Raw genomic sequence first — 23,693 nt, forward strand, 5'->3', positions numbered from 1 at the left:
CACAAATCATTAAAGAGACAATCGTTTCAAATTAAAAATTATTTAAATTTTAAAACATTTTAAACAACTTTGGCTCGGTAACATCGTAAAAGTCATTGATCAGACAGAATCATCCGTATTATACATATGTACATATGCAGTTTACCGATTGAAACCCCCTAATAAATGAAAACAGGCACTTTGTAGTGTAGTGTAAAACAGTACTTGTACATAGTACAGTGTCATATTAATTATTTGATTCTCAAGCGCGCTCTGTATAAAATATATAAACAATATATTTATATATATAATGTACGTGCAATTATTATCATAATGTCCTAAGGCTAGTCTTAGACTTCTAGAACAGCATCCTCAGCCCCATAAGCATAATAGCCCCTCAGAGCACCACAACAACTTTGGAGGTGGAAATCGGTACTTCAGGTACATCGGGCAAATGAAGAGTGGCTACTCCTGCACGGCCACTGACGCCGCTGGATGCCGCTGCTGCTTTTCTGCGATTATCAATGGCCAGCGGCGTGATCGCGGTCACGGGCGTCTCCTTGTTGTGGACTCTCAAATGGCTGTTGAGACGCTTCTTGGTTGGAAAGGCCTTTGTGCAGATGTCACACTTGAAGGGCTTTTCGCCCGAGTGCAGGCGCACATGGGCATTGAGGTTGCTGGTAAAGGTGAAGGCCCGGCCGCAGATGGGGCATTTGTGCGGCTTTTCGCCGGAGTGCACCAGCATGTGCTTCTTGTAGCCGGACTTCTGCGAGAGGCCAACGCCGCAGATCTCGCAGGTGAAGGCCTTTTCGCCGGTGTGGCTTATTTTGTGTTGGCGCAGCGAGGAGGAATCGTAGTAGGCCTTGTCGCACAGATCACAGGCAAATGGGCGCTCGCCCGTGTGCGTCAGCTTGTGGCGGCGCAGGTGATCCAGGGCCGCATAGCCCCGCCCGCATTGGTCGCAGCTGTAGCGCTTCTCCTCGGCATGGGTCCGCTTGTGCGCCGCCAGACTCGACGTTGTGCGGTAGAAGCGCGCACAGATGTTGCACTGGTGCGGCTTGACGTTGGTATGGGTCAGCATGTGCTCCTTGTAGTTGCGCAGGTGCTTCAGCCGCTTACCGCACTCCTCGCACTCGAAGTGCTTCTCGACCACATGGGAGCGCATGTGCTGGTTGAGGCGGCACTGCTGGCGAAACGGCTTTTGGCAAATGTGGCATATGAACGGCATGACCTCTCCCGTGGTTATCTGCGTAGAGTCCAATGACTCCTCCAGGAAGTCCTCCTCGGTGCAGACATCGTCCGTTTCGGCCAGCTGTGTGGAATGTATAAGTAATTTGTGACAAATGTGATCTCCAAGTGAGAATGTTCGAAGGTCCACCTACCAAATGCTCCTCGTGCTCCTCCTCGTCCATTTCGAGGGTCTCCTCGCCAATGACCTCGTCTATGGCCCCCTCGGCGGGTATCACAATCATCTGTCCTTCGATGATCTCGCCATGGGCGCCCGATTCGTCCATGACTTCGATCTCGTCCTCCTCGGCAACCAATGCTTCGTATTCGTTCTTAATCGTCACATATTCCACTTCGGCGGGCTGGAACTCATGGACACCCTCCATGGTGATGTGCTCCTCATCAGCGCTACCCTCTAGTGTGTGCTGCTGCCCCTCCTCGTCATCCGGGAGCACCTCCTCCTCATCCTGCTCGGCCACTTCCTCGATGACGAACTCTTCCGCGACGCCGCTGGCGATCTCCACCATTTCCAGCTTCCCGTGTCCATGCTCCTGTTCTGTTTCACCATCTTGCTCCGAGACCTGGACAAAAGGTATGAGGGACAAAGAAAATCCATTATTGTCTCGATGAAATAAATAATAAATCAATCTCTATTTACAGTGCCTGGCTCCTGCTCCTCGTTGAGCATCTCAATCATCACGTACTCCTCGTTGGGATCGCCACACCGCTGCTGCTGAGGTCGCTGTTGATGACGCTGCTGCTGCTGTGCCTGGTGATGGCTGGTTCCATGGGCCTCGTCCAGACCGATGCGCAGCAGCTCGTCGGAGTCAATCACCATGCGCTTAAAGTTGAAAGCCTGCTCCAGCAGCTGCAGGCAGTTGAGGCAGATGTGCTGGGGCATTGCGGCGCCGTCCTGCGGCTCGAAGGACAGGCCGGAGCAGTACATAAGCATTCGGGCCAGAGTGGTGCTGCCCTCCGCGCCCAGCTCGATCTCCTCCTGCAGCGGCTTGTGCTGCTTGCAGGCACGCGTACATGTCCTGCAGTTGAGCACCACCACCGCACTGGCGCCTCCGCCCGACTTGCCGCTCATCATTCTCCGGGATATTTGGGGTCTGGCCGCAATTAGAGGATACTCTGCTCGAAGGGCGCCGGCGTATTTGAAGTACAGCTTCTGTTTTCTTCTTGTTTTTGACAGAATTTTGCTTTTCCATTTAGGGATGTGCAAAATATCTATCGAAATATCGTTAGGAAGCACCGATAAAAAAAACTCATAAAAAAAGGTGGCGGTGCCGCTTGAATTTTTCTTTTTATACATTTAATCCGTGGATCCGTATACGACTCAATAAATTAAATCAATAAAGTAATTTAATATAATTTTTTAGATTAAATCGATTCTGAAAATGTATATCGATATATCGCATATTTAAATCGATTAATTGCTTACTGATTTTAAGAGTGACCAACTGCGAAAGAGGGATATTTTCGCGCGAATTTCAAAAGGTCTTGTAATAAGTTTAATTTTAATTTTATTTAATTGTGAATTTAAAGAACAAAAAAACAAGATTGTTTCGTAAAAAATTTGAAAAATTTGTAATATTGGAGGTTTGCAATTAAATATCCTTTACCATTAAATAAAGAAGGCTTTGAGTTTCTGGTTTAACTGAATTTAATAGTGCACAAATTAGTAGTATTTAGTAGGTAGTCGCATTAATATATAATATTATAAACTTAAGCTAAGCTTTTGTTGCGGGTCGCGTGTTCCCACTGTCAGCGGCTTCGGCTCCAACTATTTTGTCAGTTCTCTCGGGAATTCATTCGACTTTCTCTGGATAAATAAATTAACTACAAAACAGCGACAGGGAGCGGTCCAGCAGCAGCAGCAGCACATCTATGCTAGGATATACAGGACTATAGTTCCCATACATATGCGTAAATTGTGTTTTCAGTCTTTGATTTTAAACTTAATGGGTTAAATGTACGCTGACAAATAGTTATGAAAAAAAAACAAAAAAAAAAAATAGGGTCAGAAGAACTAGGAAGCTTAGCCTAGAATTTTTTTTTTTTTGGGATTAATTGCGCGATGCGGGGATATGGAAATGTCCTTGAATTGGGGCCCAGCCCCAAACCCCGTGTGAAAACCGATCAGGGCTTGCTGTCGTCGTTGTCGTCGTGGTCCCTTTCCCCATCTAGGCCAGAAACGGCGACTTCCGCTTCCGCCTCCGCCTCCATGGCGGCCTGCATTTCCACAAAGATGTCGATGAGATTGTTAATCCCGATGAGATAGCCGTCCTCGTGATTGCCCACTTTCCAGGCGGAGTAGTGATCGATGCGCAGCTGCGGCGGTAGCTCCACCGTCTTGGCAAAGTCAATCAGCCAGATGCTGGCATGACTCTGGTCGTGGACGAAGAGCAGCGAGCTGCCGATGACCTCGTGGCTCTGAAAGAACTCCGAGACCGCCAAGGTGGCACGGATGGCGCGCAGACGTTGAATATAGCGGGGCTGTTTAATAAATTAATAAACAAAGTAAAAAACAATCAAGATTTAATAACTTTAAATTGGCAATGGCGGTAGGGATTCATTGAGATATTCTTTCTGCCTTTTTTACCACCCAATCCTTGGATAATTCATGAGATAATGACCTTCTTATGGCATGAACTCGAACTGAAATCGATTTAATACGCACCAGAATATGGGGATGACCGTTAAGGAACTCGACAAAGGCCAACTTGATTTGTTCGCGTGACTTGGTCGTTTTGAAATCTTTGGAACTGGTGCCATCGCTCTTCTTGATGCCCTGCGAATGATATAAATATTTCATGCAATTATACGATTTTCTCTGCAATCTACAATTTTCCACTAATAAAAACGCTAATTGGGAATTTCCTGCAAAGAATAGAAAGGATAAGGACCTTGGCATTCCAATTTGAGGAAGCTTCAATGTATATTTCAAGAGCTCAAGGAAATTTACCTCGATGCGGAAGCCCAGCGTCGCTGTGCTGGAGATGGTCTCCCGCCAGACCATGTAGCGCGGCTTGGTCACCGCCTTGGCGGCATGCTCCTCGGCGGTGGGGGCATGGGCATCGATCTGGATCATCTTGTCGTACATGTCCTTGCGCAGTTTTGGCTTCTCCTTGGCCTTGGACAGCTCCTCCTCGAGGTAGGTGCGCACGCCCACCTTGCAGTCCATTACGCAGGGCTGCACAAAGTCGCTTAGTAGGTCCTGCAGTTGGAGATAAACTGCCAGAGAATGCCAAGGATTAGTGGGATCCCCGGGAAACCATTGTATGCAATACTCACGTTCGCCATCTTCGCTGGTCACTTGACCCTTGTAGACGGGCACATAGGGCCTGAGGAGGTCCTGCATGAGGATTTGGAAGCACTCCTCCTCCTTGGGACAAAGCTTCTTGAGCACGGTACCCGGCTCGGGACCCGCCTTGAAGTTGCCCTGGTGTCCGGCCAGCTGGACCCATGGATAGCGCTGCTTCTTGTACGTCTGGAAGAAGGGCGTCCACTGGACAATGTTGCGGATCTTTCGCCAGCCGGAGCTCTACAAAGATTCAAGATACAACAGGGATTAATTTCAGGAACACAGATCCTATGTAGTTAATTAATACATTTATTATTATTTTGCAGTAACAATTGCTCGAATTTTCCCTAAAAATAACTCGCACTACCCGCTGGAATTGAATTAAAGCTGAACGCAGACTTTTAATTAACATTCATTTAAGTTAATCATCGCAAATTGCTGGCCTGTTGCTCTGTGATTTGATTATTTACGCTATTTTGTATACGCAAGAGCCCGGCGAATTGTTTACAACCCATCCGGCGAGTTTCCTTTCCCCTTAAATTGTGTTCAAGTTCAATTGAAGATGGAACAGATGGGCAAATCCATTTTATCTTGATTTTAAAGATACGACTTGGAAAAAGGCAAAGCAACCTAATTACCCACTTATTAATCTGTCTAGCTTAAGGGTTTTTAGGGCACAATGCAGCTGACAGCTGTCTTTTCAGCCGAGTTGTCATCACCTAATCTTAAGTCAGCCAGACTGATAAATCAGGTGAGTGCCGGACGTATTTTATCACTCTGATCTGGGGTTCAACGAAAAACTGTAGTACAGATATAATTTCAGACTGGTGTTTACTACATGTTTCATAATAATACAATACAAATACTGTAGGCCTAGGAAGAAAACGAAATAAATAAGAAATCGGTGAGAGTTATCCTAGGAAAATAAACACACTATCTAGGATCTGCTCCTTATAACAAGGATTATAAAAAGTAAAGGTTAATTTGTATCTATCATCAATCTAATAATGCAGAACAATTTTTCAAATGGTACAAAGCAAAATTTGTATGGGGCATACATGTCGTATGAGTAATATAGAACTTATGAGAATATTACTAAAACGACAGGTAGGCCCAAGCGCAATATAGTTCCCGCGACCAACATTATGTTGAATCGATATACATACTTATATGTAACTAACCTAACTTAAGGAACTAAAGATGTCTATATAAAAAAAATCCACCCTGAAGCCTTAGTAGCTATGACTAGCTTTAGTTTCTTAACTTTAAGCAAACAGAATGTAAAATAAATATAAAAACATTTCCTAGAACCAATCGTACCTTCTTGCTGCTGCTGCCCGATGCAGCCTGAGAGGAGGAACCCGATCCCGATGCTGACCCCGCCGCCGAAGTGGACACATCCGAGTCCCATTCGGAGCTGAGATCATCGCTGCTGGCATAGCCATAATCCCTGGGCATCGGTACCTCCAGCAGCGACTTGGAGTACTGGATATAGCCGGGACAGAGGCTCTGTCCCAGCGGTGAATGCGAGCGCCGCGGCCCCAGAAGAGTCGGTGGGGATCCCGGCGAGCTCAAGGGCAGGGAGTGCTGTTGCGACAGCTTCCGGCCAAGGCCCAGACGGAGGCCACAGTTATGGGTGGCCACATGGTCGCCGGAGTTGGCCGTTATGCTAATGGTGGGCATCGATAGCTTCTTCTCCGCCCGCTGCCGGATGCCGTGGGCCTGGGCAAACGCCAGGCTGCACTTCCTGGGCTGCATATTGTTGCCAGATAGCTTGCGTCGGAATATCTTCCTAACGGTGCCCGGGCCGCTGGAATTGGTAGCTGCATTTTCGGCTTCCGGCTGACCCTTCTGGGTTTCCGCCTCACTGCCGGCATCCTCGCTGTCCGCCGAGGTGGGTTTCCGCTCGATATCGCTGTCCTCATCATCCTCAACGTCCTCATCGTCGTCGTCGTCGTCGTCGTCAAACTTCAGCTTGGCGATCTCCTCGGGCGGCACGTCAGGAAAGTGGAGCAGCTTCACGGTCACTTTCTTGCCAGCCTCGTTGTAGTAGACCTCCTTGGCGCTCATCCTGTCAAAGTCCTCGTAGATGCGGACCTGCGGCGAGGGTGGCGGCGTTGGCGGCGTCACAGAGCCCTTTCCCTTGCCGTGGCCGTTGCCGTTGCCGTTGAGAGTGATGCCAGCGGGTCGCTGGGGCGGTGGCTTCTGCTTTTGATTTGAATTTGGATTCGGATTGGGACTCGAACTCGGATTCTGTGGCTGGCTGAGGGCGCACACGGACATCTTACATGGAATCTGGCCCCGCGGCACTCGGCTCAGTGCATCCGGGGAGCGGTCTCGCGTCGAACTGATGGCGAATGTAACTAAGTCTGCAGCTGGGAAACACAAATGGATATGGAGTTGAAGGAGGAGATAGCGGAGGAAGTCGCAGACGGAGAAGGAATCAGAGACGGAGCTGACGCTGCATTTTGATTTTTGCGCACATTTGCGAGCCCGTTCGCGCCTAAAACCACACCAGTCTCCTCCTCTGTCCTTCTCCATCCTATTGGGTCTCCCTCTGCCACTGACAGGCCCGAGTTGAGTGATCATAACGAGCGGTTGGATCTCCTCCTACGAGCTGATGGGACTCCCGGGCAGCCGAATACTCTTTCAAGGTAATTTTCAACTTCTGTTATTTAATAATTAAGTTTTTGGTAACTTAACCTAATTCGAAATCAATTTTAAGTTTATAATGTGTCCCTAGTTGTGTTATGAAGGATAATTAAGTATAGTTATGATTACATCATTTGAAATGCTTGATGCTTGATGTGTTATGTCAAGACCCGGCCTGGGAGGTCGTGAGGGCGGTGCAACTTCTATTATAACAATTTGTCGTGACAAGTGATAATTATAATCTTAAATGATATGCATGAATGTCACTTCTTTAATTTAAAAAGCATTAAAGTGTTGCATTTGTAAAGGTTTCAATTTGGTAGTTACAATATTATTTATTTAAAAGCTCATATTAAGTCAAAGAGATATGCCAGAGAGCGAGACAGAGAGAGAGAGATTTCCGAAGTACCTAGGAAGCTTTAACATTAAAATATCTACTTTCCTTACTTTAATATTTAATCAGTTTTGAATTTAATTTAGATATATATTATCCCAAATATATATGTTCCATTCTTCAATCATTTTTCATATCATTCAATCAATTTTTCCCAGAGCTTTCAAATGTAACATTAGACCTATTCTTTTAGAGGTCCTGAAGGGTTTTATTATTAAAAGAACTATCTTTAAAATTCGGTATATTCCCCTAGAAATCTTGGGGGATATTTCTATATATAGAATTTAACATCTGGTTTAGCAGCTCAAAATACTGTTTATTCTATCTCTCAAGTTCTGAGACGTTTTAATATTAATATTATTAATATTAGCTTTAACATCGGGTTTAACATTTTGTTTATTTCCCTAAAGTTCTTCGAGAAATCTTCCATCAAATAGTTAAACTTTAAGTTATTGTTCTATTTGTTTAAACTACCTAATTTCCATACAGTTTTTGGATAGATCATCTAGCAAAGAGATAAGCCCGAACACCTGCTTTGGATGGTGATGATACCCTCGATCAGGGTATTATCGCTTCGTTGCTGCTGGGGCCTTTGGCCTTTCGGCTGCTACTGCTTTTGGTTGCACTGCTACAGCTCGCTGTAATGCGCACACATCAATCAAAATTGATTAAATTGAATACATGTGTATGTGCCATGTAACACACGGCACACGAACGGCGGACGGCGGACGGGACTAAGTAGGCATTGTCGGAGCGTGTTGGCATCTGGGTAGCACCGCAGCTCCATCTGCGGCATCTCAAGCCGGAGACGGACAGAGATGGTGGCCACCACCGCAATACCGAAAACCGCCCAGAGTCGGGCAGCCAAGGCGATCCATCGGATCCAAGCCAATCCAACCCGCGCCGAGCCAATGCGAACAGAAACCAAAATCGAACAGCACATTATGATAATAATGGAAATGGCAGCGAGCGCGGCTATCCAGTTACGCCACTGCACAAAGCCGATTGTTGTACATATGTATGTATGTATGTACATACACCAGCCAGCCACTATATAGGTATATCTACAGCCATATTATATACCAACTGAAATTTCTTTATAACATTTGACGTCATTAGCAAACGTTGACGGCGTTGCCCAGCAAGGCGATAACGAAGCAACAGCAGCAACCACGCGACAGCCCACGGAAACCTTGGAGAACATCGGTTCTTCCACATCTACAATAGATCTTACAGTTACAGGCAGTTAATGCCTAGCATCGGATTATACCATTTTACGATTTCTAGGGAGTGCATTGTGGTGCTCTTCTCCACCTATGTATGTACTTTAGATCGGACGGTTCAGTTAGGATCCAGTGTTATAGGGGAGATTTTACAGCCAAGCTCAATATCGTTTCCAGGACATCAAATAATGTTCTAAATCTTATGATGGTAAACAAAGGATTTGCAAGATTCCAAGTTCTTTTTAAGAATTTTAGTTCTAAACTAACCATAGATACTGTCAAGTGGGATCAAATCTTTCAAATGATCTATAGAGTTAACCACTTTATAGGGTTGCTGTAAGCCTAGGTTTAGATATAGTTAAGAGCATTTTGTTTATGTATACATATATGCTCTATGTACCATTCTTTCTACTTAGATAAATGAATTGATTTTGTATATAAATTAAAACGCAGCATATTATATCTATCGATTACATTTAATTTTACATTTTGGTAGACCTATATCTATAGCTTTGGCTGTCTTCTATTATCTATTCATTATATTCCCAATCTAAGTAGCTATGTAGCTAGGGCTTGGCTTCGTCGACCGATCCGTCCTTAAATACAAATTTGCTGTATTCGTTATCTAATAATAACAATTGTACAATCTTCGATGCCGTCAACACTAGCCACAACTACAACAATGGTGATAACGACTAGATATACTGCGGCATGTACTGTGCATATAGATATAGTGAGTGTGTGTGTGAGTTTTACTTATAACATACGTAATAATTGGCAACCAATCCCCTCTGAAATCCCCCTAGAAATCCCCCAAAACTCACAACGCCACCCACTCTCCATAATGGACACTACGCGCTTAATGCCCGCCATTCACATTCGCATAACAATTTCTCTCAGTATTTCTTTTTTTTTTTGTTTTGTTTTTTTTTTTAACTGCCAAAAGCTTAAAATTAATAAAGTAAACAGAGTTTGTTGTCAAGCCCCTGTTGCCCCCATGCCCGTGTCCGTTCCCCACTGCCATCTTTCAACAGCCTCTGTTTCTCTGAATGCCAGTTTTTGTTTCTCTGATTGCACTGAAAACAATTTGTAATGTTCCTTTCTGTTATCATCATCAATATTCATTCAACTTGAATGCGAAGAATATATTAATCAGTAGCGAGAACCAGGCCAATATTGATTTTATCTTCTTAATACATAGATACATCTTAAATACTTATCGATTACTATCAATAAACAAACACCAAATGGATGTTTTCTCTGTTTTTGTTTTTATAAAAACTTCCGAGAATGCAATTTTATTTGTAAAGTATATAGATTTTTAATCTACATAAAAAAAAATATATATATTTTAGGTTTAGAGATCTCAAAATAATTGAGAACATACATATATCTTTAATGGTTATCGATGGACTTCGATTTCTTTTAATATCGATTAAAACTTAATTTGAAAATTTAAAACAAATTGAATATAGATCTAGAATCTGCATTTCACAATTTTCTTCTTTTATCTTAAATCAAGAGTTCTAAAAAAATATTAAATTATTAAGTGAGGTTAGTCGATTGACGACGATTCTTTTGATATCAATCGAACCAAACCAGAAATCGTCTATCTAGATCCTACATATATCCCACAAATCTTAGTGACTATTTTATATTTCATATACTTTAAAATATATTTCCGTAAGGCAAGCCACATAATGTTAAAAAATTAAAAAAAAAATGTTTTAATTTCGTAAGTAAATCTTTTTTTTCCATCAATATTTTAAGATCTCTCTTCATATAAAATAATTCTATATTGCGATCCTAATATACATTGTAATTTTTTGCCGTGTACCATTGACGCACAGAATGGATTTTGGCTTTGGTTTTGGATGTGTTTTTTGGGACCCTCGAGAGGTGGATGTGAATGTGAATGGGGATGGAATTGTGGGTGGCTTTTTGGGGCGGATGTTATCGAAACGATCAAGCGCCAATTAAGGCGGCGTTCAGTTCCATTTTCAGCAACTTAATGAGCCTCAATTGCCGAATTTGCTGTTCGTACGCAAATGCTGCTGGTGCTTTTGATGCCTGTTCAATTATATAATTCACCTTTCGGTGAGGAGGTGGGCAGTGGGTGGTGGTGGGTGGTATGTGGAGGTTGCTCCCAAATTGCGTAGCACCTTATTTAGGGCTGCGAACAAGAGGGGAGGGGGGGTTCCAGAAGGGGTTCAAAGAGGGGTTCATTCTCATTGACGTCGTCGTTTATTGTTGCTGCCGCTGGCGTGTAAATGTTTACATAAACCTGAGCACTCGGATTTTCGGTGCAAAAGTCAGTTCTCTATTTCCCTCACCTAGTATAAGAGTTGCCCCTTTTCTCTTTGGGTCCCTCCCTCTCTCCCTCCCTCTCTCTCTCGATCTCTCTCTCTCTCTCTCTCTCTCTCTGTAGATCGCACTATCTCTTTCCACGGTGGGAGAATTTGGCGCGTGCTTTAATTAACACACTTTTACAACAGCAACAGCATACTGCAGATTCCAGAGAGCTGCCACTGGAGACTTGTAATTAATTAATTGTAAATATAAATAACAAATTCGTTTAACACCAAACCGTGTTATTTTTCTTAGTTAAATGCATCAAATAAAATTAAGCAACGCGCTAAGGAAAAGCACATACAAAATTCACTTTGAAAATGTAAGGGAAAAGTTGAATACAAATGTTTTATAATGTATAATAAGAAACGGAATTTAAGAGTTTAAATTGTATAATAAAATAAATAAAAAAAAAACACACATTTAAAAGTTCTTTCTATTGCTTTTTTGGGATAAACTTCAAAGAAAAACTTACCAACAAGCAGACAAAAAAATTAATTTAATTATAAAATTGTGGCCTTGTGGTTTTTTGAAGAAAAATAAACTAAAGTACAACTTTGTTTGCTAAAAATGAATAAATAAAAACATTTAAATCACGCAACAAGGCCTAATTATATATACATATATTTTAAATATATATTTTTTAGGGTTCTTCCTTGAAACACGCTTCACAGTCCAAGTAAATCTTCAATTAAGAATTAATTGATCAGTCACACACACACACACACACACATATATATAGCAGTAATTAACATTTAATTAAGAATAATTAAACGCCTTTGGTATCTTTAATTAATAATTATATTAGCCACACGCAAACGCAGCGGTGAAATTTCAATTTATCAAAAATGTAACGAAACGAAAAAAAAAAAGGAAAATTAAACAAAAAATGCCGAAAATATGATAAACAGCAGCTCTGTTTAATAATATTTTGTTGATGCCCTGGCATTGGGTTTGGCGCCCGGAGAGATTCCACCAGCTCGCACTGCTCGCAGCGCTTGGAGAGCGCACAATACCGATGGAAATACCACTAAATAATAACAATAACAATAACAATGATATAGTAGCAACAATAACAAACGGCAGACGGGCAGGGAGCAGACGCGACGAGAGACCCCGGGAGCCAGCCGCACGCGATCGCAGCAAAAGCTCAACTGGTCGAGACTCTGCTCTGGAAACGGAACCCAAACGAACCGAGACCGAAAGCGACACCAGCACCAGCACCAGCACCAGCACCGACACCGACACCGCGGCCGAGACACCGAAAACCACACACCGACACCGAATCTCAACTCAACTCAACTCAACTCTCAGCTGGCAAGAGCTCCACGGCAATGAGTAGTCTTTAATGCGGAGGCATCATCACTATCATCACACTCAGCTTGCAGCTTGGTCCTCACACGAGTCCACCGCCCAGGTCCCAGTCCAAGTCCCAATCCAAATCAAAATCGAAATCCAATCAAAGTCCCAGAGAAAGACAGAGAGAGACACAGAGCAGGAGTGCTCTCCTGATAACACCTAAATAATTGGCGGGGATTTAGGGGCGTCGGAGGGGGGGGGGGGGGGGGGGGGGGCGAGGTTCAAAATTATCACCAAAGCGAAGATCACCAGGGAGACCGAGGCGACGCAGGGCGGCCAACCTGGGGCCCCGGGGAACAAAGCTCATTAGTTGGCCTAGACTCACCCGCGGTGACGTTGTTTAATGATCGAAGCCAAGGCCGCCAACGGGCTTCGTGACGTCAATGCTAATGATCCTACAACAGAGATCAGTGGAAAATGCCAAACGACAAACGCCACTGTCGAAGATCCTTTGAAAGGCTCAAAGATCAAAATAATGTGTCACCAAATATATACATTCAAATGTGAAACAAAAATCATATAAAAGTCTGTGTTCAAAGATCATTGATCAGTGATCGCAGGGAACAACTATAACTGTAATTCATAATATTCAATAAGTGATATTGAAATCACTAGCCAAAAGATCTTTGTGCGTGCTATTGCTTTTATATATTTATATTAGTATTTCTAAATATAAAATACACTAATATAATATTTGTTATTTAAACTCATTCAATTCGAGCTATTTTGTGGCATTCCTAAACATTTTTTACATAAAAACAATGCTTGTTTTCATTTCATATAAATGTTTAGCAATTAAAAACTTACTCCCGAAATTAAAACAAAATTTTAACGCAAGTCTTAAGCGATACAAAATATATATTAACAAAATGTATAACAATAGAACCTGTAAAAATCTCCTTACATCAGAATATCATTTACCTATACAAAATGTATTGGTTGTTGTTCCATTTACTAGGGCTAGTAAACTCCTCGAGTGGTAAAAACAAAGAATAACCTGTTGTTCAAATAATTGTACATCATTGTTTACCTATGGGAAGCGAATCAGTGAACACAAGCTCAAAAGTTCAGAGAAACGCAAAGTCACAGTGATAAAAGGCCAAAAGCGAAAAACTTTTTGAATAACACCAACAAGATCCTTATTAAATATGAGTCACAGTATTCGAACTTTCTCCAGGAGAAAGCTGTGGGCCTTTATTAAATGTAAAAAATTACAACAAAATTAAGTTACGTGGGAATCCTTGGTATTGCGTCACATGAATCTCCGCAGGCAGTTCGTCGGCAGAACGATCTTCCGAGAGAGAGCAATCTCTTCCGAGATCCGCTCGCTACCCCCCCCACCACCCGCATAATTCTCAGGCCCCTCTCTGGCTGGCTCTGGGGCTTATCAGTTGAACGATCTCATTTTCACACGATCCACGCTTTTACGCATGAGCGGCTGCTCTTCGCCGCACTCACGGATTCGCGAACTCACGGATTCACAGTGACGTCAATGGCCCGCATCGCGGGAGCAGAGCTTTCCGGCTGGACCGGTCTAACAGTTTGCATTAGTGTTGTACCTCTGGCTAGTTTTTTGTCTTTTATTTTATCTTTTTAAAAATCAACTGTATATAATTTAAGTGTTAGCTAGTAATACCTAGATTCTTGAACGTTCAATATAAAAACTTGATATTTTAGGCATTAAAGTCTATCCAACAATTTTGTAATTTCAAAAGTACTTGAGTCTTTAATTTTATATGAGGTTTACTTCAGGTTATAAATTATTATAATATTAACCTAAACTTTTAGTCAGAAGGTTTCAAAGGAGCAAGGGAGTCATTTGCGAACTTATAACATACATATATATTTTTTTGAGCATCAACAGGCGTGTCAATTCAGCCATTTCCGACATTACGAATGTTTTTAGCCCTATTTTAAAAAGGGTTGTTCTTAAAAATGGTCAAAAATGTGAATTTTAATAAATTTTAAATTCAATCTGCAGATTTGTTAGTTAAATAACAACTAACACCGAAAAAGATTGCTATTTAAAATTAATGCTTTTGACTGACTTATAGGTATTTATAAGTATGATTTTCCCATACAAAATTTGAAGGTTAAAATCGATTTTATAGATTTTAAAGATTATAATTGCCAAATTCGCAATTAAAATCATAACATATTAGTTACTACATTTTTTTTTAATAAAAAAAAGTATTTACAGATTTATTTACAACACCGAATGACTTTTTGAATGAAAGTTATGCTTTTTTTAACTTTCTTAGTTTCGAGTCAACTAGATTTCGAATCCTGGCGGTTTTCTGGCGCTTTCCTAACTTAGAAAAATAAGAAAAAACAAAACAACAAAGAAACCCCAAGCATACATAAGTTTAGGAACTACAAACCCCATATCTTTACCCACTAAATCAGTTGAAATCTTTGGATTAAGCTATTTTTAAGCCAACATTTTGGCATGACTGATCGAAACTCACCATTTGAAGCGGAAAGCTTTTTCAGATTAGTTTTAGCTAAGACCTGAACCCAGGAAGAGCTTTTGAGAGAATTCTTCTGAACGATATGTAGAAGAGTGCAGTTTCTGTTGCCTTGTCGGCAGCGTTTTAAGGCATTTCCAACGCTCTCGATGATTACAAGACGATGATAGATTACATATAATTTAATTAATTTTTGGAACATGTTCCTATAACCAAACACAGAAATCTTCGGGCTTAAATAACTTACTTTTAGACAAAGTAATCTAAAATATTCTAGCCAACTTTGGAGGGGCGCTTACCTTCTTCTTGGCCGCCTCGGCGGCACTTATAACGTAGAGATCGACAATGCCCAGGAGGCAGTCGTCGCAGCGGCACACATCCTCGCCAAAGGCCAGCGAACCCAAGCTACTGGTGGAGTCCAGGGAGTCGGTGCGTCTCAGCCGACTGACCACGCCCATGCCCAGACCCAGGCCCAAACCGAGTCCCACTGCCCCGATACCCGTACCGCCGCTGCTGCCGACCACTGGCGGCAGCATCGGTGATGTGGGTGACATGGGTGAGGTTGTGGCTGAGCCGGTGGCGGCGCCTGAAGCGGATGAGGAAGCGGAAACAGTAGCGGGAGCGGGAGCACCGCCCGATGCGGCGGCCGCCTCGATTTTGCGGGCCAGCAGCTGCTCCATAAGCGTCCGCGGCCGCGAGGAGGAAGGAAACAGGGCCATGTCTGTTGGCCGAGCAGTTACCACTCCCACTCCCGATGCCCCCCCTGCTCCAGCTCCTGCCCCTGCCCCCCCTGGCGCTCCTGGTCCTCCGTCCACCGCCGCTGCAGCAGAGTTCTTTGCCTAAGTCTTTCGTTTGCTCTTCCCTTGCCACTTAATAAAACTTTTGATCTTTTATTCGGAACGCGATTTTCGTAGTTTACATGGAAGTTGCAACATACCTGAAAATAAAAAGAGAATATTTTTTAGTTAGTAAGTTCCTTATTTTGACATAGCTTAAATTTAAATAATTGTATAATTTTAAAAAGTAAATTGTTGGGGGTTTTTTGATTATATTCAAAGGTTTCCAAATTGTATATCCAGTGGAAAATTAATAAGAATTCTTCCACACACCTTTTTGCTTAATTTTTATTGATTTCAAAAACACAAACTCATATAAATCTCACAAAAATATTTAATATTGTGGAAAGAAAAATCGCTGGTGTTTTCAAATTCTAATAAAAAAGCACTCCAAAAAGTAGGCTAAAAGCGGAAACTCATTACCATTTTCGAAGCATACTTTTCCGCTTAACTTAAACACAAATAAGATCATAAATTAAGACATTACGGGAAACCCCTTAAGAACTCGCAAACAGAAACTATTAATTTTAAATGTCGTAACAATAAGAATGTAGTTTTAACTTTGTTCATTCGTGGAATAGTCATCCGTCTTTCATTATAAATTACCGCCATATATGTTTGGTATTTGTTACAAGCCCATTCATCATAAATAAATATTCCAGTAAAAATCCGCCTCGAAATGTTTACAAAACAAAATGAATCAGCCAGAATTTCAGCTGACAAGCCCATACCATTAACCACATTACTTCCCCATATCAAAATGCTGGCTATAATTAACACAAATAGTAGGAAGAGCACCTATGAATATGTTGCCATATATTCAAACTATTCGAGCTCTAGTTTCAACTCCACACCCAGAAAACAAAATGCATCACCTCAATCTGGCCGAGATGACAGGTGGTATCAATATTTGGCCGAGATTCGATTGCGTATCTTGAATATATCCGCCAGACTTAATTAATCATAGCCATCCATTTCCCGGCTGACATTAGCAGTATCAATATTGAGCATTTGGCATTCCGCCACTCGGTCTCTGATCCGCTGCGATCTCCTCCACACCCAGGCCGAATCGGCGTCCGAATCTGAATTCGAATCCGAATCTTATCTCCGCTCGGCTTCTATCCGCAAAATTCGCAAATTTATGGACCACAATTTGTTGTGTGTCGGCGCTTATCTGAGTGGATGATCGCCTGGCCAGGGGGAACGGCCCCTGGAGGAGGATTCGGAGCTGGAAGTTGGGAATTGGGAGTTTGGGCGTCAGAAGTGGCATTCGCTTAATCGCACAGCTGATAAAAGTCTCTTGTTAATTAACTTGAAAGTGCAGCAGACACGGCCGGGATTTTTGCCTGAAATGCTGCGACCGTGTGGCGTGTGGGGCATGGGGCATGGGGCATGGGGGAGTGGGGTAAACTGGCTCTGCCTCCTTAGCCAGTTTTCCAGTCGTCATCGGCATCATATCGCCGCATTTATGCGCACATAAAAGTTAAATAATAGATCCAAAAGATACTTTTGCGGAGCTGGACTGCGGACAGCGGACAGCGGACAGCGGACGATGGACTGCAACTCCAACTCCAATTGCAGCTCCGACCAGTTGCTGCCCCGCCAGTTGTTGTTGTTAGCCAAATGATTTATAAGCGGCTCTGGTATCTGTTGCTGTTGTTGCTCGATGCTCGATGCTCGAGGTGCCTTTGCCCGTTGTTATACCCTCCCCGGCTACAGCTCTCCCCAATTAATGATCAAGAAAAGCCCGGAAAAGAGTCTTGGAAAGAAAGAATGATCGCGAAAGTACTATTATGGAAGTAGTTTTAATCTATCGTAACTACTGAATTTAAATGTAATAGCATCTTTGCTTAAAAGATAGTAATTTATTTTAAAACAAAATACACTCTTGACTATTGAATTCTACAAAAGATAATGTATAAATTCTGGAAATTACTTTCTTAACTAACCAGCAGACAAAAACGTTCGTTTGTGATATTGCAAAAGAAAGTTTTCCGGACAATAATAAAATTAATCAAATGTCATGGATTGTGTGGCAGAAAATGTTATAATTTTCGAAATCCGAATAAGTTTTCAACTGATCCTGAGAATTCTCGATACTCGTTCGCTATTCGTCCGTTTATGCTTCCGTTTTTGAGCATTTAGCGAAACTAATCGGAAAGTCCGATTCTTTGTCCGAATTTAATATTTTTAGCGGACATTTTACGGATCCATCCTCACTAAGTACGCTCTTTATCTGCTAGGTATTAAAATATTTATTATTGGCTGTGACCAATGTCTAGAACAAGTCCTTTGGTTCAAAGATATATCTTTAATGTATCTACAGTATCTTTACTTAACTCAAATGTGATAGTAATACCTTGTTTAATAAGTTAATAATTCAGGTTAATAGAATATTTGCGGAAAAAATTAAATTAAATTAGATTAATTTTATTTTAATTAAAAAAAAAAATATAATTATAAATCCTTTTAAATTCTATTAACTATATTTTTATATTATAACTCATTAGAAAATCTTTTTGCAAACTTAATGAATTAAAAATTCCTTTAAAAGTAATTAATATATTCTTTAAATGAAAAGAGCAAGCGCCATTCGTGTTGGGTTCTCCTTGAAGTTGGCTCCCTCTTTTCGATTTTCCCGCTTAGCTTTAGTTTTCCAGCTTTTCCGCTTCGCATATGTGTGTGCATTGTGTTCGTGTGTGCCTTGTGCTTGTGTGTTGTGTTGTGTTGTGTTGTATTGCTTAAGCCAACTGTCTTGTACTTTTATGGGCGCTCGTCTTATCAATAATTTATGTCAGATTATACCGTTATGTCACAATAAATTAAAGTTGGCAACTTATTTTCCAGACTCCACACAACTCCGCAAACCACGTCCGTCTGTCCGTCCGTTTGTCTATTGGTGTGTGCGGCGGTTTGTATTTGGCTTTTAAATTTTTTATTATGGCCAAATCTGTCAGTTTAGTGGCACATTTGGAAAAGTGCTTAATAAAAAAAAAGTAAGGGGAAAAAAGAAAATCCAGAGGAAGGTCCCCTTAACTCCCGTCTACACGCAACCAAAACTAATATTAAATTAAAGGATTTATAAAATGTTCAGTTATAAAATAGAAGAATTTGTTATCGACAGAAACTCAAAGTTTAGCAGCAAACCAAGTTTATCAACAAATTTAAAAGAAAATATCTTTACTTCAAATTTATTATTTTTTTTTGTCGGTGTATTTAGCGATCCAGTTGCGATCGCGGGACATCTTTGGCCATATATTTCCCAGCTGGCGTGCGGTGGCAAATTTCACTGTCACGCCTCGTTTTCAATTAACTTGTTGGCGGCGGGCAGCCGCAGCTCCATAAATCCCATAAATCAAATGAGTCCCCAGTTAGTGCACCTGTTTTATCCAACCAAAGCCCCCCCCCCCACAGAAACCCCCCTGGCTTTAGCCTATACACCTTTGGCAATATGGCTATGGCTTGGTAGCCGCTGTGATTTATGAAGATCGCTTCATTTCAAAACTAAATAATGGGTCTCAAGACATTCATTTCTCTTAAACTTGACTAAATAAAAGGTTTTCTCGCTGGCTTCATATCACCTGAGAAATGTAACATTAATAAACCCTAGAATTCCCTTTAGAAACCATAGAAAAATCAATTTCTTTGAGTGCATTAAAGCGCAGCTGCCATGGCAGACAGCAACTGCAACTGCAACTGCTGTTTATGGTAGTTGCATGTCCGCAGTGTGCGTCCAGTGTCCAGTGGCTAAGGCCCCTAGGGTCAGCTTATAAAATATATAGTTTCTGGCAGACGGATAAACCCGAAAAGGCACACTCACTGCTCTCGCCTCACTGGGAAATCCAAGTTTCACGACACGGAAAAAAGTCAATAAAAAAAATCACCAAACAAAAATTGTTTTCGCGTCGGATCGCAGTAAGGTATCGAAATGGGTACGGTATCGGATCGAATCGAAGCGGATCGGTTAGGTTGGGAGCAGCGATCGGGCCGCTGCTTGTTGACTTTGGCACGGCGTTCGGGCAACTGAGGCACCGATGTCGATGTGACCGCAAGCAAAGCTCCCAGGCCCGCCAGCACCGAACGAAGCGGCGGACGAAGTTGAAAACCGAACCGAAGTGATCGAAGCGGCGGCCAGACGATCGCACTTCGCATTTCTGTTGGGGACTCGAACTGGGAGCCCCTCCGGACCCGGTCATGCTGAACTCCCACTAATCCTGGGCCACCACTAACCAGCTCCAAATATAAATCCCAGCACCGACAACATGATGGAATAATGACGCTGATTGAAGCATCCTAAGGCCCAGCCCAAGGCTCGGGTGTTCGATGCGAAGATGCGAAGTCCCTTTGCCAGTTTGGCTCCACACTTCCTTTGATGCACTCAGAGAAATGGGTTCCGCACATTAAATTTAAATTTGTTTCAGTTTTAAATTTTATTTGAAATTTATATTTTACATTAATCCGATATAAAGGTGTTAAAAAGAGAGCTTTCAAATTTTGGAGTTCGCAAATTGTAGTGTAAATATATTTTCTTTTATAATTTAAGACCCCTTTCTAGCCTCCCTGTCAAAATTTAACGGTCAGATTAAGTGCCTGCCAAGGAAATTCGGTTGTTAATCGTGTACCAAAAAAAAAAAGCTCTGCTGTACTCAAAAGGCTCTAGTAAAGGTCGTGTAAATGTGGGAGTTAATTTTGACAGGGACCCAGACTCGCTGTCAAAAGTTTACCGTCGCGAAAAATAAAACAGTTGATATCTGATAGCCAGACAGCAACACTCGTTAACATCACTATATTATTATTTAACATATAGATAAATTTAAGCAAGTATAAAACTTTCTTAACAATAAGTTTATCCCTCTTTTCGGGACAAAATACTATTAGATATTTTGACAATGGGGATAGAAACATTTCGTAAGACAGTTTCAGACACATTTCAAGGGAATCTACAATACCCAAACGTCTGATTTCACCTGTTTAATTATATTCTATATTATATTAAAAGAAAAAATTGTATTAGTTTTGTTTTTTATTCATTTTTCATTTCGCCGTGTGTAAAACCGAGCTAGACCCAAGACTCCTTAAACCAAAGCCGACTCCTTGTCGCCGATCCTCTGACATGGCTACTAATTGCGTCGGCAAATTGCCGCTGGCATTTGATTTGCATAATGCAAATTTACCTTCATCTCTAATCGGTAGCGCTCCAACGTCCCCACTCCGTCGTCGCACAGTAGAGTCTATCGAACAAATACCGTTGGAAAAATAGGAAAAGTCAATTACCTACAAATCCAACAGAGAATATTCCAAGGATTCCGAATGTAAATAAAAATTTTTAGGATTTTTTCTCTAAAAGATATGAGCATTCAAAGTTGAACTTTGTTTCGTTTTTTCATCACACTAAAAATGGGTAAATTGATCGACTTTCAGGTAATACTACACAAAAACCATAACACCAATGGTCATGGTTTTTACTTGATATGGTAGATTTATTCATAGTAAATTGTTAATGGTAAATTGCTACCTGCCAGGTGTCTATTTTTTCACCTGTTTCTACCTAAAGTAGTCTTTAAAAGATGAAGCCGATGAAATCCACCAACTACACTATGCCCATAAGTTATATATACATATAATATATAATATATATACATAAATTTGCAACTGCAGGAGGACATAGTTGACTATGTTGGCTGCATCATTTGACCCATTTATTGCATCTCTGCGGCATGTAATGTCACGAAAAAAAATAGAATGAAGTGATTATAGTCCAGAAATGGTCAGTCTATTAAATATTTCCCAAAAATAAGCTTATTTTTGGCAGTAAGTAGTCAAAATGGCAAAAGAAAATAAAAAAATAGATAATAAATTGTTTTTTTACAGTGTTCAAAATATTGTTTTTTATCAAATCAAGAAAAATAAAGCTAAACAATTATTCAACTTTGTTTTTAAAAATTCTTTTTCTTAGGAAAAAATTAACTTTTTCACTTTGACATCCTATGAAAAGGCAAATTAGTGGGCGTGACACATTGTGCAGTACACTGATAAAAAAAATAAAATCTTCTTTTGAGATTTTGCGCATTCTTAATTTAAAATCTTACTATAAGACCAAAAATTCTAGAAAGGAGATTTTTCAGGGTGTATTTACGAACAAAATAATCTACTTTTAAGATTTGCACATTTTTTGGCATTCTTAAAAAAAAAATCTTAAAAAAAGACCAAATATTCTAATAAGAAGAAGATAAAATCATAAAGTAATACCGAAAATGATTCATTTTAAGAAATAAAAATCGTAAATTAAGATTTTTGTTAATCTTAAAAATTCAGAAGAGACGGCTTCTAGTGTTGTCTCTTTTTTTCTCACACAAAAATGGAAGTCATAGTGCCGTCTCGCTCTTACGACCATTCTTAAAAAATCTATTTTTAGCTCAGAGGGGAGATACATTTTTTTTTTGTTTTCTCTGTCCTTGGAACTGTATGTATTCACGTTCCCGACATTAGTGTTTGATTTGCCTCAGTGGCCCAGTTGGTAAGCGGTCGGTCTGTGAATTTTGAGACATGGGTTCGGATCCCAGCCGGGAAAAAAAATGTAAGTAGCTTTTAATAAAATTTCTAATACTAATTTAATTTACAATAATCATTTCTAGCTCTATAATTACAGATTATAAAAATTCTTTCACAATAATGTTTAATTTAAAATGTTTGGTATTACGAATGTTTAGTAGTATTAACTAAGGCCGGTCTCGTTAGGATTCAAACAAATTTTTTTTTTTTTCTTAATTTAAGCCTTGTTATGGTCATTTTTTAAGATTTTCGGTCGTTTATCGTTCTTATTTTAAACTTTTTTAAGGATTGAAATAATATTTGAAAAATCTCAAATGTAGAATGAAAAAGTACTTAAAAGATGACCGAAAATATCCAAAGAAGACCAAAATATGCTTAAGCCATTTTCGTGACCGAAAAATCTCGTTTTTATGACCAAAATTCTTGTTTTTTTTTATCAGTGTACATATACATATACATTTTACAACAATTACCTTTCAAATGCTGCCTAAATTATATGATTATCTTACTTAGTTCAAAAGTTATGATTTTTGCAACGAAAAATTAGAAATATCGCCACTGTGCGTCGTCCCGCCCTGGAACACCAAGTTGCCTTCGATGGGAAACCCGGCTTTATGACGAGATCGCGAGATCGGCGGCTGTCACAATATTTGTATATTTGTATACTATTAATTGACCACTTGACGCCCGCCCCTCAATTGCCACGCCCCCAATTGGGCTAAACTAAGTGTTTTATGGAGTCGCTGTGATGGTTCAGCCCGATAAGCAGGCAGCAGGCAGGCTCAGGCTGCTGCATGCAGCTGGACATGGATGTGGAGACGGAGTCCCAAATCCAATCCCAAGACCCAGACCCATTCCGAGACTCATAACCGAGTGAAAAGGCCGCCAAGATGAAAAGATACATACGGAATGAGGCAGGAAATTGGAATGGGAATGGGGGTATAGGAATGAGAATCGGAATCGGACTATTGGTATACAAAATTATGACGCTTTCTGTTTTACTTTTAACTAATCAAAAGGCAACAAATATGCATTGCAGAAAGATTAAGTTATTGATAATGAATTTTAGTTCTCTAATTTAAGTATTTAAAATGCTCTATGTATAAAATAAAAGGTTTCCCATATGTATTTCGTCTCTTGAAAAAGTTTAGGTTCCTTAAAAATCTGTTTTAAAATATAAAAAAAAGTAAAACTTCCAGCATTTTTATTTCTTCAATAATATGTTTAACTTAAATAAGTTGTATAAATACATATTTACAAAAAAATAACAATATAAATCGCTTCACGACTTTGTAAATTTGGTCATATAAAGCAAACAACTGAATATTTTAAGATGATCTATAAAAT

General features: G+C 40.8%; 2 protein-coding genes across 6 annotated transcripts in view; both read right to left on the bottom strand.

Annotated features, from left to right (window-relative positions):
* Positions 1–212: 212 nt before the first annotated feature.
* dwg (deformed wings) lies at positions 213–2,437 on the bottom strand. The gene is made up of 3 exons (XM_017181464.3): positions 1,865–2,437; positions 1,362–1,787; positions 213–1,291 (listed from the first exon to the last, which is right to left on the bottom strand). Exons 1-3 carry the CDS (start codon positions 2,297–2,299, stop codon positions 377–379), a joined length of 1,776 nt encoding a protein of 591 aa, XP_017036953.1. The 5' UTR covers positions 2,300–2,437; the 3' UTR covers positions 213–376.
* Positions 2,438–2,862: 425 nt separating this feature from the next.
* The window catches only part of IP3K2 (Inositol 1,4,5-triphosphate kinase 2), a 28,918-nt gene continuing 8,087 nt past the window's right edge, over positions 2,863–23,693 (bottom strand). The window contains exons 1-6 of one of the 5 annotated variants that reach the window (XM_017180837.3): positions 19,615–19,805; positions 15,258–15,895; positions 4,504–4,753; positions 4,175–4,443; positions 3,890–4,000; positions 2,863–3,705 (exon numbers count right to left, since the gene is read on the bottom strand). In XM_017180837.3, the coding sequence (XP_017036326.1) occupies positions 3,349–3,705; positions 3,890–4,000; positions 4,175–4,443; positions 4,504–4,753; positions 15,258–15,677 (1,407 nt within the window). In that variant the 5' untranslated portion in view covers positions 15,678–15,895; positions 19,615–19,805 and the 3' untranslated portion in view covers positions 2,863–3,348. Of the gene's footprint in view, positions 3,706–3,889; positions 4,001–4,174; positions 4,444–4,503; positions 4,754–5,833; positions 6,889–12,147; positions 12,286–15,257; positions 15,896–19,614; positions 19,806–23,693 lie in introns of those variants that run through there. The other 4 variants (XM_017180828.3, XM_017180819.3, XM_017180811.3 and 1 more) reach the window with 4 other exon arrangements.

The sequence above is a fragment of the Drosophila kikkawai genome, chromosome X (assembly GCF_030179895.1).
Source record: "Drosophila kikkawai strain 14028-0561.14 chromosome X, DkikHiC1v2, whole genome shotgun sequence".
Lineage (NCBI taxonomy): Eukaryota > Metazoa > Arthropoda > Insecta > Diptera > Drosophilidae > Drosophila > Drosophila kikkawai.